The sequence below is a fragment of the Ascidiella aspersa genome, chromosome 1 (genome assembly GCF_963924565.1).
Source record: "Ascidiella aspersa chromosome 1, kaAscAspe10.2, whole genome shotgun sequence".
In the NCBI taxonomy this organism is placed as follows: domain Eukaryota; kingdom Metazoa; phylum Chordata; class Ascidiacea; order Phlebobranchia; family Ascidiidae; genus Ascidiella; species Ascidiella aspersa.
In genome coordinates this window covers 6,068,121-6,083,226 of record NC_139447.1, presented here as the reverse complement: position 1 = coordinate 6,083,226, position 15,106 = coordinate 6,068,121, and the positions used below count along the sequence as shown (strand labels likewise).

The following is a 15,106-nucleotide window of genomic DNA, read 5'->3' as shown; positions in this document are numbered from 1 at the left end:
CATTTGAAAAGACTTGACTTGGACTTAAATTTTCGAATGACTTGACTGGGACTTTAGTCATTTCAAAATGACTTGTTTACAACACTGTTATTTAAAGCTACGCATGTCTCTTTCAGGACGCTTTCGGCATCCTAGTTTTCAACGGTACCGTGACGCCCTGGGAACCGGCCGGACCCAACGTAACAATGGTTCCAGTCACCCCCGAAAACGTGGGTAAGGCAAACAAATTCCTCGCCGAAATTCGACCTCGAGGGGGCACGAATATACAGGCAGCTCTATACGAAGCTATTCTGACGCTGAGGGAATACGTGAAAAAGGGAATTGAGGGTAAGAAAAGTTAATATTACTTTGAGTCAATAGATATTTTACTTGAAATAATTCATGTAATTTAACTTGAAATATTTTACTTGAAAACAATCATGTAAGTTTTGTGCGCACTATTTAGGTCAACATTTATGACTAAATATATTATTGATGAGCCATGCTCCACCACTGATCTCGCCGAATTTAACGATCGGGCGAGACAGTGAGTCGAAAAATGAAAACTCTCCATTTAAAATACCAACTTTGAAGACTCGAATATATATATATACTAAATGCACTACAATGATACATAAACAATTGTGTAAAGAAGCTTGAAAATAGAGCAAAAACTGAATTTAACCAAGTGTGCGCAAGCCAAAAGGTTGTTACCCACTAATGAAGTGGAGCTAACTATCTCAAGCAAAAAAATATTATTACATTAGCTTAAATGTTTAAAGACTCTTTTACGCGGAAAAGCGGGAAAACTGCGGCAAAGGCCCTTTTCACCGCAAAAAGCAGACTTTTAGTGAATCAATAAATTACATAGGATTAATTCGTTTTAAGCAAAAAACATAACACAAAAAATAATTTATTTCAGCAAATTAACCGATTATAACTCGATAAAAACGTTTAGGCCTTCTCTATAATCCCAATAAAGTCGATTTAAATATTTACTATGAAAAAGTAAAACTATTTCTCGATAACACCGTTTACCTTTCACATTGTGTCAAAACAACGTTACTCATTTTACAGCTTTAAACAAGGTGCACATAGGAAAATTCAAACGTGACGAATATTGCGCAAAGTACCCTTTTCACTGAATTGCAACGTTTACCACAGTTAGTTGCGGAGTATATACAAGAAAATTATTCTTTACTGATACTTAGGTTGGTTTTGTTTTTCAGGCACCGCTCTAGGTGGACCACTTGGGTTTCTCCCAGAAGCCGACATGATTCTTCTGTTAACTGATGGTCGCCCAAACATTGGCATCACAAACCCCAGAACTATTGAAAAGGGAGTCTACATCTTGAACAAGTAATTTATCCGTTTAACCGATAGTGGACCGATACTAGAAAAAGGCTGCCCACCCCTGCCTTGATACAATACAACATTGTTTCTAGAGTCAATAAAAACGCACCTTCTATTTAATAAAACTAGCGTGTGTTTCTTTTATCAGTGGTTTATCCTATTTTTTTTTATTTCCTATTTTTCGCCGATCAGAGGTTATAGACACATTAAGTAACGTCAATACCTCCGTGTTATATAACAAACTGTGATTATTTTTCTACAATGAAGGCCTAAAAAGCTTTTGCCTTGAAAATGTAAAAATAGTTGTTCTGAAGCAATAATCTCCGTTAACATAGATTATATATTACAGTGACAGCTTTGCAATCAACACTGTCGGATTTGGAAGTCTAGTCGACATGAAGTCGCTTAAAAAGATCGCTGCACAAAACAAAGGATTTTCAACTCAAGTTTTCATGGACATTGATGCCCATGTGCAAGTGAGTTGACAGTTCTTTTTGGTTTATTTGCATTTTTATTATTTGCTATTTAATTTACGGTACGTTTTAATGGCATGCTGTTTTTTCATGCGGCTTGGCACCCCTGATAAAGGTGACCTACACAGTTTATACCGCAAAAGAAGATTTAGGCAATGTTTTATTTTTTCTGCAATTCAAAGTTTGCCAATAAATAACAAATAATGTTAAGACTGTTTAGAAAAACATATATATAAAATTAAACTGGTTCTGTAAATTTTACAAATATATATATTTCGAACAACTAATGATGAAGTTTATGTTTTATGCCTGTTTTTATAAACATTCTTAACATCATCTGATACGAAAGTCAGGATTTTTCTTCTACATTTTCTGTCTGCGGAAATTCCTTACTTCCAAAAACCTATTAAATAACAAAGGTATGCTAAAGCACCACATTGTCGTTTTTCAACATCTAGTTCGTGAACGCTTTAAAGCACATCCAAACTTCCCTAGTTATTTTCAACCCTAATGTCCAATTAGAACTGAAATTCCTATGTTAAATTGGTATCGGATCGGGAGCGGTACCAGCCTAGTATCGGATGAGTACCGATACTAAACTCTGTATCGGGAATAGTCTTCGATTCGATATTATTGGACATCCCTAATACAATACCCCCAACTCATCCACGCAACAATGCGAGTTCCTAGGGTCAGGGGTTAAAATCCCGGTTCACCTGGAAGACGTTATAGAGGAGAGAGAAGAGAAAAATCCTTAGCTACAGGATCAGGTTCCTCCTAAAGGTCAACTAAACTCCTGAAGGTCGACTAAAACTGTTTATTTACCACACGGTTGATGAGATTTTAAACCACTTCCGGAAGCTATATAGATCATTTTAAGTCTATTTCTACTTAAAAATAACACACAACGCTTTTGACGGCATTTTCCAGATCGCCACCTTTTTCGAGTCAATTTCGAACCCTATCCTGACCGATGTTGTTGTGGAGTATGAGAGAGATAAGCTGATCGAGACGACCGAGACCACATTCCCCGCTTACTACGCCGGTGGCGAGCTCATCATTAGTGGGCAGATGCAGACCGACGATGTGACCATAGTGGCAAGGCCTCGCCATCGCCGGCAAGTTTCTCAGGACACCATTTCCTATAGCGTTAAAGGTGAGCGTCAGGTTCAATTTCACGCCGTTATGAGCAATCCATACACCCCGAATCTGTCGATCAATGATGCAAGCAGGACAGGCTAGAAAAACAAATAGCCTGCAGTGAGGTTAGAACTGCACTGAGGTTTCTAAAAGCCGTGATCGTTGGTCAAAAAACAGTTCAGAAGGGCTAGATCACAGTTGTTAACACACATTTGTATGTGCATGTTTCGTTGCTCATAAAAACATATTGTAAAATTCAGTTAGAGATAACATAGTTTTCGGCCATATTTGCTTTTGGCATTACTTGGTCGCTCTCCGTTGGTCTGTAGGGAAATGTTTTCCGACAAATGTATAATCCCAGATTTCTTTGTAATCCTTGTATTTAAAGACTTGGACAACTAGATATTTTTTAGCCTTTTCAAATTAGATTAAGAATTAGAATTACCGAATTACACTTAATTAGGCCTATTCACAATCAATTTGATTTAAGTCGCAATTTATTTTCATAATAATGGGAATGAGTAATATTTGTGTGCTAATTTTATGTTTTAGCATAGCATATGCTTTTTAGACAGAAAAAATCACTCAAATTCTTTGTAATGATTGAGAAATAATGCTGTTTGAAAAGGTAAAATAATAAAAAAATGCTGTTGGACAAAGTAGCATTTTCGGGAAAATCTGAATTATATTAGACGTATTTTGCTCTAATTTATTGAATTAGAAAACTAGAATTATCCAGCTGTTACTGTCTGTTAATATGCAAACATTACAGTTTTTGGTAATTTTATATTCCATTTTTGTGCATTATCTAAATAATTTTGAAAAATTATGACCTAACATGATAAAAAAATGTTCTTACTTTTTTGCCAAGTCAAAAAATAATTGCCCAACAAATTATGTACAATACTAGAATATATTCGCATTAATTGCAGGAAGAACACGAACAACAGAGAAGGTCTACACGGAGGACATTCAACCGAGGTCGATCGGTGTTTGCGACGACGAAGACAAGGTAGTGTGGGGCTCGAGTCAGCTAGTTGAACTTAAGTTATTTATACAATAGAAGGGCGTTCTAATTAACACTTTCTTTTGACTCCAAACCCAGGTTGCGTGACTAACTCGCGAGCCAACCACAATAGACTAAGGTGATTAGAATAGTATTAATTGATGAACGAACAACCAGTTTTAACCTATAGATCAGCGGAGCAAGTTAGTACAGTGCTTCTCAACCGGGGTGCCATTTCCAATGCTTAAGGGTGCCAAGAGAAATTTGAGAATTTTTAAGAATCGGATTTTATTCAACTCTTACAATCTTTTTTTAAAGATTAGAGTGAAATAAATCCAATTATAACCACTACATTGTGTGGAGTTGATGTGTGTTGTTCCAGTTCAGTTAATTAAGTGACACTATAGTAAATTACCCACACAAAAATCTTGTACGGGTGCCGCAATCTATTTATTATTTCTGAGGCGTGCCGCTAGCCATAAAAGGCTGAGAAACACTCAGTTAGCATAATGCAGAAGCCACTTACAAATATATCAGCGCACTCTAGGACAATTAAGAAGGGTAGTTTTTAAGCGAATTGCTTGTCTTAAATACACAAGCCCAAAGGCTCACGAAAGAGAAATGGTTAAAAGAAAAACGCTGATTAATATACAACACTAAGGTGAGTTTAACATTGCTTCGACACAAAAAGCGAATAACAAATAAATCTGCCACACAAACACGTACTTGTAATTGACCAACCAAATACTAATGAAAATATAGTTTAATCCAAACGTTCGAAGCCGTAAGTTTAAACTAACCAATCACAGGTCAGATTTAACCAATCACAGGTCAGATTCTCAAGCAGTTAAACGACATGGTAAGGCATTCCGGAAGCCAATATTTTGATTTTTACGGATACGCCTTAAGGTCAGGAGTGTGTTTGCGAAGTTGTGCAAATTCTAATGCTTTCAAAATTTACATGTTCGGTCAAAATATATCAAAAATTTTTTATGTCAAAATCGAATAAAATGCACATAAATCGTTTACAAAATTAAAAAAACTTTAGTCAGCTTTTTGCAATTGGTCGTTCAGTTTTTTTTTTTTAATTTATTGTTCAATTTCATCAAAAAAATTAGTTTTGGTTTATATTCAAAAGTCACATAACCGTATTATATCTTCATTAGAGCAATATAAGGTATAAAAAACGCGTGATTAAAGACGCCTAGGTTATTTAAATCAATGTATTTCTAACAGGTCAAAATTATGTCAAAATAAATTATTTTTAGGTAAAATTTGTCAAAATTTCTTAATTTTTAGGTCAAAAAATAATCGCCTTTCTTATCAGCTACAAATTCAAAATGCTTATAAACACTTAAAATCGTTTTCAAATTGAAGAATATACACTGCTATACAGGTAATTAAAAATCAATTGGACCAAAATGATCAGTCCAAGTTATAACGAGAGGGCATTAGCAACAATCACTTGCTATAGCCCTAATGAATTTGCGTTCATTTTTTAATTAGGCGCATATATTGCACACAACATTCCTTTCCGACTACTCGTATAGGAAAATAAAATTTCCTGTTTGTATGAGTAGCGTCAAATTACAATTTAATATCATGGGTGCGTATGGAGCAATGCAATGTTATTTAAACCTAACGACAACTGTCAGATAACATAATTATTTTGAAGTTCCACGCTAGCACTTTCTCTAATCAGTTCACTATAATGTTCAAATAAATCAAGTTGATACATAACACCTGAACTGTGTACATTGATTCGTTGTATTTCGTTGTACTGACGAATAGATGACGAATATGAGGACTAATATATTATGTACCCAAATAGAGATAAAAGTGTACCCAAATAGAGATAAATTGTAAAATAAATAATTACAAATACTTGCATATGAACTTTATTTCGTTTAAACAAAGTATAAACAATGTGGTTTGAAGTATATGTGTTTTGTGTTGTTTTGAAGCCAATAAATGATATAGCACCTAATATTCAACCAATAAAAACGAGGAATAAAAGTGATTCTAAATCAGGTCTACGTAAATTACCAAAAAACTTAGGTCATTAATAAACTATGTAAAGACAAATTGTATTGGATTCTCGACAAGCTTTCGCACAACCGTGCTTCCAAAGTAGAAATGAAAATAATTAAAAAGCACGTTAAAGCACAAGCGCGTGTAATTATGTCACATTACGCCTCGTAGCACGCCTTGCTACACGCAATCGCCAACGTAGTTTAAAGCACAGACCTCCTGTTAGTATTGTTATTTCGTCTGTCGCACACGTCTTTCCAAACATATGTTTATGGATATGTTAGTATTCAATATTGTTATAGCCTTTTACTCGTGCTTTTGCTTTTACGTGCATTTTAGCTATTTTCATTTCTACTTGATGAAGCACGGTTGTGCGAAAGCTTGTCGAGAATTCAATACAATTTGTCTTTAAATAGTGCCGCCTGATTCCTCCCAAATAATTTACGTCATTAAAAAAATCTAAAATTCTACGTAAATTCTAAAAACGTTTGTCTTTGTCGAAATGAAATTGAAATTCAACAATACGCATAGCCATAATCCAACGAAACTCCATTGACAAATGCAACGTTATATATTTGTTTGCTTCAGAACACTTTCGCACACTTTCGGTCATTCAAGGTCACCTAAAGTCACGTACAAGGTTGTGCACTTCGCGCAACAAACGCCCTACTAAGCAACCTTGGACAACTAGATAATTCTGGAAGTTTACCAGTTTTAGTAGTATAAAGGTATTGTTTATGACACAGACTTGACTTGAAGTTGATTCGCCATAATTATGACTTGACTGGGACTTGACTCGGGCAACCGATGACTTCGAATGGGATTTGACTTTATTCGAAAAGACTTGAATTGGACTTAAGTCATCAAAATGACTTTTACAACATTGACTGAAATACGTTTATTTCCTCAGGTGTTGAATTTCACTCAGCGTTTACATGTTTTCATGCAACTCAAACACCTTCTTCGTCAAATCGACGCGACTACAAACAAAACCATTGAGGAGAACCTTAAGAAAATCGCTTTGAACCGATCCTTGCAGTAAGCATCTGCGAATAATTAACTCAACGAATAACTGAAGTGTGTCTGTGACATTTTACGTTTTTAATGTTGTTATTATACTCTCATTTATACTGTGTTTATATGTTGGTCTTAAAAAACAATTTGAAATTATCCAAATTATATCTTCATAAACATTCAAAAGAAGAGAAAACACTTTCCTCGCGCTAATGTAATCATGTAAAGCATTTAGATGCAATTTTCTGAAAATTGAAAAGTTCATCGCACGGGCTCTGAATTTAGTAAACAGTTTTGTTTTTTTGAACAAATGGAATAACTCTTTACTCATTTTCAACATTGTTTTATTGATTCAACATGACTATGTTGAAAATGAATAAAGAGTTATTCGAAACGTTCAAAATGTTTCCTACTTCTGTATGGGCTTTGATATTCTTACTACGTCTTACTACAAATACCTCCAACCATTATGATCCGAAGTTTTTATCCGCTAACAAAATATACACAATTAAACTCTAAACTCTAACATGTCGCTTCGGTGCCCCTCAAAATACCACAATTAACAAGGTTCCAACAGCCAAACTATACCATTTGTTTATAAGTGTTGACAAATAACTTGGGTTCAAATGAAATGATTTTTTATTATAAAATTGGTTATTTATCTCAAGTTTTGAACATAAAACAATTTGTTGCTATATGTTGCGTTTCGTGTTATTTTTTAGTTACTGCTCATAATAGGACTAGTTTACCAATTAAAATAGTTTAACGTTTCACTTTTATGACAAGGACTTGACTAGAAATTGACTTTGCTCTAATTATGACTTGACTAGGACTTGACTTGTTATTTATTAAAAATGATTTGACTTGGACTTAAGTTCTTTTAAAATGGACTTGACTTCGACCTAATTTTTCTGGGACTTAATTCATTTCAAAATGACTTCTTTACAAAACTTGTGTATACAATTAAACTTCTCCTCAGGTTCGACTTTGTGACGCCCGGCATCACTTCCATGATCGTCCTTAAGCCGGAAGACATCAAGGAGCTCGAAGAAGCCCTTACCACCACAGCTGCTCCTACTACCACCGCGATTGCCTTCACGTCTGTTCCCAGGCTAGAAGCATTGGTTGTAGATGCTGGCGCCTTCGGTAAGATTCCCCATCGCTCTAGCCTACACTTTTTTTATTAAAGCTGTCCACAAAAAAAAAAACGAAAAAAAAAACATTTTTAAAAATCAAAAAGTGAAACTGATATAGAACTCCAAAAACTGCTCTCATTAGAAACGGTTATACTGTGTAACTTAAAGCGTAAAGCTTTATTTTAAATGAAAAAAGTACAGAACGAATGCTGTATTTGCTGCGACTTGCAACATCAATCCCCATTTTCCGTTCCTTTTATAACTCATCAGTCCGTTTTCGCCAATGTTTCTTCAAGTAAATATGTTTGTCGAAAAGCCAAACAGGTTCATAGAATGCAGTTTGGAAGTATCGCTTACTCTCGCGAACACTGAAGACCTAGGTATACTAAACTACGAACGCAGTTAATCTACAGACTGATGTTGGCCAACCCTAGTGAATGCGTTGACTTCACTTAATTACTGATCCGCAGCGCTAAGGTCAGGTCCATAAGCATTGCACCAGGCATGATTAACTTAGGGCATTTGACACCTTGTACAAAACTATGGAAACAAAAGCAACCGTTGATCGGCATACTACTATATTACAGCTTGCCAAAACATATACGCCTAATTTATCCGTGTTGGCTGCAATGTAGGTTTTGTAATTCTTTCTCGAAAGTGTTTTTTTTTAGTCTAAAATGTGCCTATAATAAACGTTTCCCAATGCTCTTTCTATACTTTTATAATTGTGCTCAGAAAATCATTTAATTGTTTCACGTGTCTTCAAATTTGGGTTTTAGGACAAAGCTTGACCCAGCACGTTTTGCTTTAAGTATACACACCTGGGTGTTTTGGAGAACTACTGACTATCTGTAATGTAAATTACCGCTTAACCATTGCGGCGTATCTGCAGGTACGATTGTTACGTGGGAGGAACCACCTCCAGTCACAGTTGATTTTGTCCCGCTAATCGCCCGTCCACCCCCTTCCATTGCCCGACCACCGGTGTCCGGTTCGTCGCGGGATCGAATGGTAATAGCAGGCGACCCGCACATTCTGGTCGACCTGAACGAAAATATCGCCATCTGCTTCAACTGGCACGGCAAGGATAGGGAGGTAAGATATCACTACACTTTAAATCAGGGCTGGAGTTTGTCTAAAAATAAATCGAGTCCGACTTAAGCCCCCCAAAAAGGAACCCGAGTCCGATTGCCTAATCCCGAGTCCGACAAAGGCTAAATGTACGAGTCCGGTTCCGACTCTATGCTACAGCAAGTATTTCACCAATTTACGTAATAAAATAATGTAGATATTAAACAATCAATTCATATAATGATGTCACATAATTCTTCCACTCACAATACATGGTTGAAAAATATTCTCACATTTGCTATTCCACGTTTACAATTTACAGTTTGCTGTCTTATCAGTTTTAAATTTAGTTCTGCTCATGCGCACGTCGGACTCGGGACTCGGGTAATTTTATGTAGTCTTACTCGAGTCCCGACTCCGACTACGCAGCCCTGCTTTAAATTGTTTTTGTGATACCGAGCATGGGTGTTTTCGTAGTGGCAGACCAAGCAGGTGTTTAACGACATGCAGTAAGTTTGGTGGAGCCCGACATTTATTTTATAGACAAAAGTGAGGTCTGATTTAACAAGTTGGAGAAACACTGCAGTGAACAGATAACAAAACAATGTAAACGATGAAAGGGGGGCACCGAGAAGATTTATACTTTAGTTAAGTTGGCTATACAGTATACTTCGTAGCAGTAATTAATCTCAGGAGTAAATTTTAAATGCTTTTACTATAATTTTGAAATCTAAGGTACATTCAAATGCCTGCAATTCGACGCCCTTGGTACAATTTCATAGCGTATTTTGTATACGCCGTATGCATAACTTAACGTGTGTACATGCGTTTATTTGATTCGCAGATGTACAACATCATAGCCGACAAGGCTTCTGGCGTGTTCGTAAACGTAAAGTTGTTAGACGTGCCAGGCGCAAGTAACAAGACCAAACCAAGTTTCTTGGGTGAAGTCGGGATTGTGCTGACGAAGCACAACATGACGATTTTTGTAAGTATACGAACACTTGCTTGGTTGAGTGTTGCTTAACACGTGTTTTAATGTACTGAAAAAAGGTGCTAACTAACATGTACGTTAAGTGTACTGGGCGACAATAACTGATCAGGAAGAAGCTGATTATGACAATATGGCTAGCAGTTGGGCCAAGGCAGTGTTTCGCAACGTCAAAACATCGTACACAAAAAGTTGTATCAAGAAGCTTACCAATAAAGCAAAATATGGAATCCTAACTAAATTAGACTATCTTTCAACACCTTGGAGAGGTGAAAATGGCACCCTAGAGTGCCGCAGCACCCCGGTTAATATCCACTGGACAAAGAGCTTATAGAAATAAACGAGTGGGTTGACTTTGGTACTGTCCCGATGGATTTTTGCAAACTTATGGATCTGTAGGGTTTTGCCCATTTAGCCATGTTTGACATCTGTTAGTTCTCGACAAATCAAGTTATTGCATCGATAAAACTATCACGTTTATGTAGTAAAACTAAAATATCAAAACGATATATTTCAGAGCTACAACCAGTTATTACGTGAATAAAATTACAACGGTTTTGTCATTTATGCATCTCTGCCTTATATGGGTTTACGTTCATTAACTACAACAAAACAGTTATCATTTTAATGTTCGTTTGTTTAGAGTTGAAAAATAAAGCAAGGGTCTATTTACTTTTCAGGTTAGTCCCAAGTACCTTATCGTAAATATTGGGAATCGAAACGTCCTTCAACTTCTGAGCAACCAAACAATGTCGAGGTTACGAGGTGGGGTCAAGTTCGAGGTCAAAATCATTTCGAAACGAAGCTCTTTGTTCACCATTACGGTCGACATGTCTCTGCAGTTTCAGGTATACATTTTGACATCAATAGCAAAACTAAAATCGATTGAATGAACAGCACTGTCATTTGAAATCAGACTCGGTCAATCGCGATATGCAAGAAAAAATACATTTTGACAATAAGATGGCTTTACCGAAGAACCCCTCTCATAACTATTTTAATTTCCAAAACAATCGATCCCACAGACGATCTTGTATTTATGAATACCAAATGGGTCGATTTTTGAAGCGCGATGCTTCCAATTTTTAATTTGGGCTTCTTACTTTTCAACCAAAAAAATTATGTTTTCAAAGATATTGTGCATATCGTTCACGAACTGACGTGATAGTTTTATGTAGGTGTTCGCCAAATTCCGACTATCCAAGCGCACGTTCCGCGACCACCTTGACTTTTCTGTGAGCAACAACAAGGGCTTGTCGAAAGCCGCTGGAGGCGTGCTCGGACAGTTTCCTCGGCGTGCTCGGACAGTTGCCCTCGACCTCAAGCCAAACTCAAGAACTGCAACGCTGAAGATGAGGTTTGTCCTTAATGGATTTCACAGATAAAGCAAAAAACAATAAAGCGCGCGCAGCAGTGTCTAAGTCAATCACTCTAGGGTGCCATTTTTAACGCTCAAGGGTGCCGAGAGATACTTTGAATTCTTTAGGATTCCAATTTTTGGTTTATTGGTGTTTTTTCAACCTTGTTGCACAGTTAATGCGCTGTTTCAATCTGTTTTTTTGCAACGCTACTGTTAACCAGTCAGCAAAAATACGAGCAAGGGTGCTGCGAACTATTTATAATTTCTGTAGAGTGGCGCAAGCCAAAAAAGGTTGCGAAACACTGGTCTAAGCGATAGAGATTAACATTGGCAGTGTTTTATTGATAAAATGGTTTGGGATCCTGCGTATCTGTGGTTCTCAAACGTATAAGTTTTAGGCTATAACTTGAGGCCAAGTCAAGTGTGTTTTGTTTGTGGTAAGAAAGAATTAATCTAAAACTGAATTGAGAGTATCCTAAAGGCCCTAGATTTTCAATATTGTTTGTTTTTCGGTAATTTTTTTTGTGCATAAAATTTGACATGTTTTCGGTGCTGTACACACAAAAATATGTTATTAAACTTTCATCAAGCTTTTTTGAAGGCACGGTACAGTTCACATTTACGGCATAGTCGCCAGCCTTACGGAATGGAGCACTTCAATAGGCATAAAGTTTAGGCAACAAAACAGAATCGTTACTTTTGCAGATCTGTTATCGTGAATAGGAATATCCAGTGCTTGACATTGTTCCGATACCCGATATTTTTGACAAAAAGTAAGGCGACCCTGAACCAGCTATGGTCAAAAATGCAAAATAGATTAAATTGAAGCGTTCAAACGCCTTTTTCTAGGTTATTACGACAAAAAATATAGTTGCCCCAAGTTGTAAACCATGGCTGAAAATCCTATATTAATTTAGCATCTGGTCGACACCGATATACCACTCGGGTATATCGGACGAGCACCGATACACTCAGTATCGGATCCGATATTATCGAACATCTCATCGCGAACCTTTTTATTTTGCAGGAAACACGCAACTCAAGTTGTGAACCACACGATGTACGACACCTACACGAAAGAACAGGTTAGCTGTTGGTTCGTCAGCAACCTGTTCGAGATCACCGCCCACAATCAGACCGAGTACCAAGTTAAAGAAATCTTTTCACACAAGAAATAAAAGCGCTTTCGGGTGTGTTTTTGGTGTTATGTAAGCTGCTTCCTTCTCTGATTGTGTCAAACGATTTCTTTCCATTTCTTAGTTCTTTAAAGCAGTGGTCGGCAACCTTTTTTTACACTGCGGACCGCTTTAAAACTGAAATTTTTTCGCGGACCGGCCTTAAAAACAGCAAATGTCCAGGAAAGGAAATTTACAACAACTTTTTTCAATGTACTAATTAAAATGCATGTGCTTTTTGAAAATTTCCATTGTTTATAAGCATTGTTTGATTATATTGCACTTCTGTGTGGGCACGCTTGAACATCAAAAACACATTATATATGGTCCGTTTTTCATATCTTGTATGTACCAGGAGTTAAATTTTACGATAAAAATGCATTTTTGGATGTTGTAAACGTGCTATGTAACTCATATGGTCACCTCACGAGTGCTTGATACTTTAGGATTTTTTTATAATACCAATCAACCATAAAGTATATTTCAACGAAAGATAATGTGTTTTGAATATAAAAATACATTTAATAGATTTTTAGGTTTTTTTACAACCTTTTATGTACGATTTTGGGTTTTGATCAAAATTTTAATCTGGCAACCCTGCTACGGACCAGTAACGAACTCCTCGCGGACCGGCGGTTGCCGACCACTGCTTTAAAGCACTCATGTTCCCTTGCACGCTTAGCGTCATGTTGGATTTCTGCCAGTAGTTCACTTTTGGCAATCGTGTTGATTTTTGTTTAACGACCACAATCAGTACAAATAGTTCTACTGTAAATTTCAATCACTTCTGCACAGTTCCATCCAGGTAGAGACGTTTTGAATTTAGCAATGTTGGGTTTAAGCTACTCTGAAATACTACATTTCCGAGTCATGTGCTTTCAAAAATATCGTAGTCATTAAATAAATATATTCGAATCTACTGTTTGTTATTAATAGTATGTCGAGGCAGGAAGTCAGAAATATTATGTCGGAAAACTAAACTCAATTTTAGAAAAATATCTTTGCCACGTTTAACAGCGGAGCACTCGGTTAGATAGAACTAAAAAGTAAGAAAAGTCGAGTTTCGTTTATTGTGGCTAAACAGTAGCAGCATGTAAGCATAAATGTATTTATTTCGCCTCAGCACGTTTTAAGCGACATTGCGCTCTATGCTGACACTTTGTAGGATATTACAACATCCGTTTGCGTGAAGGTAAGAAGTTTAAATAGCTCTAAACCAGCAGTTCTCAACCAGTGGGCCATCGCAACAATTTTAGGTGGGCCACAGAGAAATTTCAAAAAACTAGATTTGAAGAATTTGAATTCATTTGTGTCACTTCATTTTACACTTTACAGGAATAAAGGCAATCGGGAATTGAGATGGAAAGTTAATTTTGTGAAAATAAATTTATTGTTCAGCAGCAAATTACTCACTTATCCACAGTTGAATAAATATTCTGTTTAAAATATATTTAGTTCTAAACCTATTTTATAGTTTTTTTTATCTTTCATAAAAAAATATTGAGCCACGGAATTATTGTGGCAACGAAAATGGGCCACGAAAGAAAAAAGGTAGTGAACCAATTCTCTAAATTATGTGACAAAACTGCCAAAACAAGTTGTCGAGGACTGAAAATTTCGTAATAACTGCTGCGTAAGTTCTAGAAAACTGAAAGCCACGCTAGACACGAAATATTTCTTTACAAACAAGAAGAAGTAGCTGCTACTGAGGACTCAAGTATGGAGTAAAAACGACCCGACTGGCGCTGGTATCGATGTAAGTTCAATGTCAAACGCAAGATCCGAAGTGTATTGCCGTTAATGCGCTTCTCCCTTTTTGCCAGCAACCTGTGTTAGTGTTGCTGTCAATTGTCTTCTGAAGCTGCTTTTCGACCAACGATTACGGCTTACATATCATTAGTATACCGAAAGCTATGTAAGATATGTAAGCCGTAATCGTTGGTCAAAAAGCAGCTTCAGAAGGGCTAGATTTCAGTTGTAAACACACATATGTGTGTGCATGTTTCATTGGATAAGTTACATCTCTTACGAACTTAAATGCCAAATAACTGATTTTTCAAATTACATAATTTATGTCACTTAAACATTCAGTCCAGCAGATTGTTTCTAAGTAATATTTATTTAAATTAGCCTGCTTTATTAAATATATGCATGTACAATTGTACATTGTACGTCGTCACTTCTATTTTTTCTTCATAAAAAAACAAAAACAGTCAGGATAACAACAAATCTGTTGTTAACTAGCAAGGAAACGCTGTAATTACTTTTTAGATGCATCCTTGAAAATATATGTTATAATTTTCACAGGTTGCTGGCAAAAAGGGAGAAGCGCATTAACGGCAATACACTTCGGATCTTGCGTTTGACATTGAACTTA

General features: G+C 36.4%; 1 protein-coding gene across 1 annotated transcript in view; it reads left to right on the top strand.

Annotated features, from left to right (window-relative positions):
* LOC146166744 (inter-alpha-trypsin inhibitor heavy chain H3-like) overlaps positions 1 to 13,575 on the top strand; it is a 31,337-nt gene extending 17,762 nt beyond the window's left edge. The window contains exons 19-30 of the mRNA XM_083384870.1: positions 117 to 327; positions 1,209 to 1,338; positions 1,682 to 1,808; positions 2,736 to 2,961; positions 3,878 to 3,957; positions 6,893 to 7,020; positions 7,976 to 8,142; positions 9,025 to 9,227; positions 10,048 to 10,191; positions 10,875 to 11,042; positions 11,373 to 11,551; positions 12,582 to 13,575. Coding sequence (XP_083240996.1) covers positions 117 to 327; positions 1,209 to 1,338; positions 1,682 to 1,808; positions 2,736 to 2,961; positions 3,878 to 3,957; positions 6,893 to 7,020; positions 7,976 to 8,142; positions 9,025 to 9,227; positions 10,048 to 10,191; positions 10,875 to 11,042; positions 11,373 to 11,551; positions 12,582 to 12,732 — 1,914 coding nt within the window. The 3' untranslated portion in view covers positions 12,733 to 13,575. The remainder of the gene's footprint in view (positions 1 to 116; positions 328 to 1,208; positions 1,339 to 1,681; positions 1,809 to 2,735; positions 2,962 to 3,877; positions 3,958 to 6,892; positions 7,021 to 7,975; positions 8,143 to 9,024; positions 9,228 to 10,047; positions 10,192 to 10,874; positions 11,043 to 11,372; positions 11,552 to 12,581) is intronic.
* Positions 13,576 to 15,106: the final 1,531 nt, after the last annotated feature.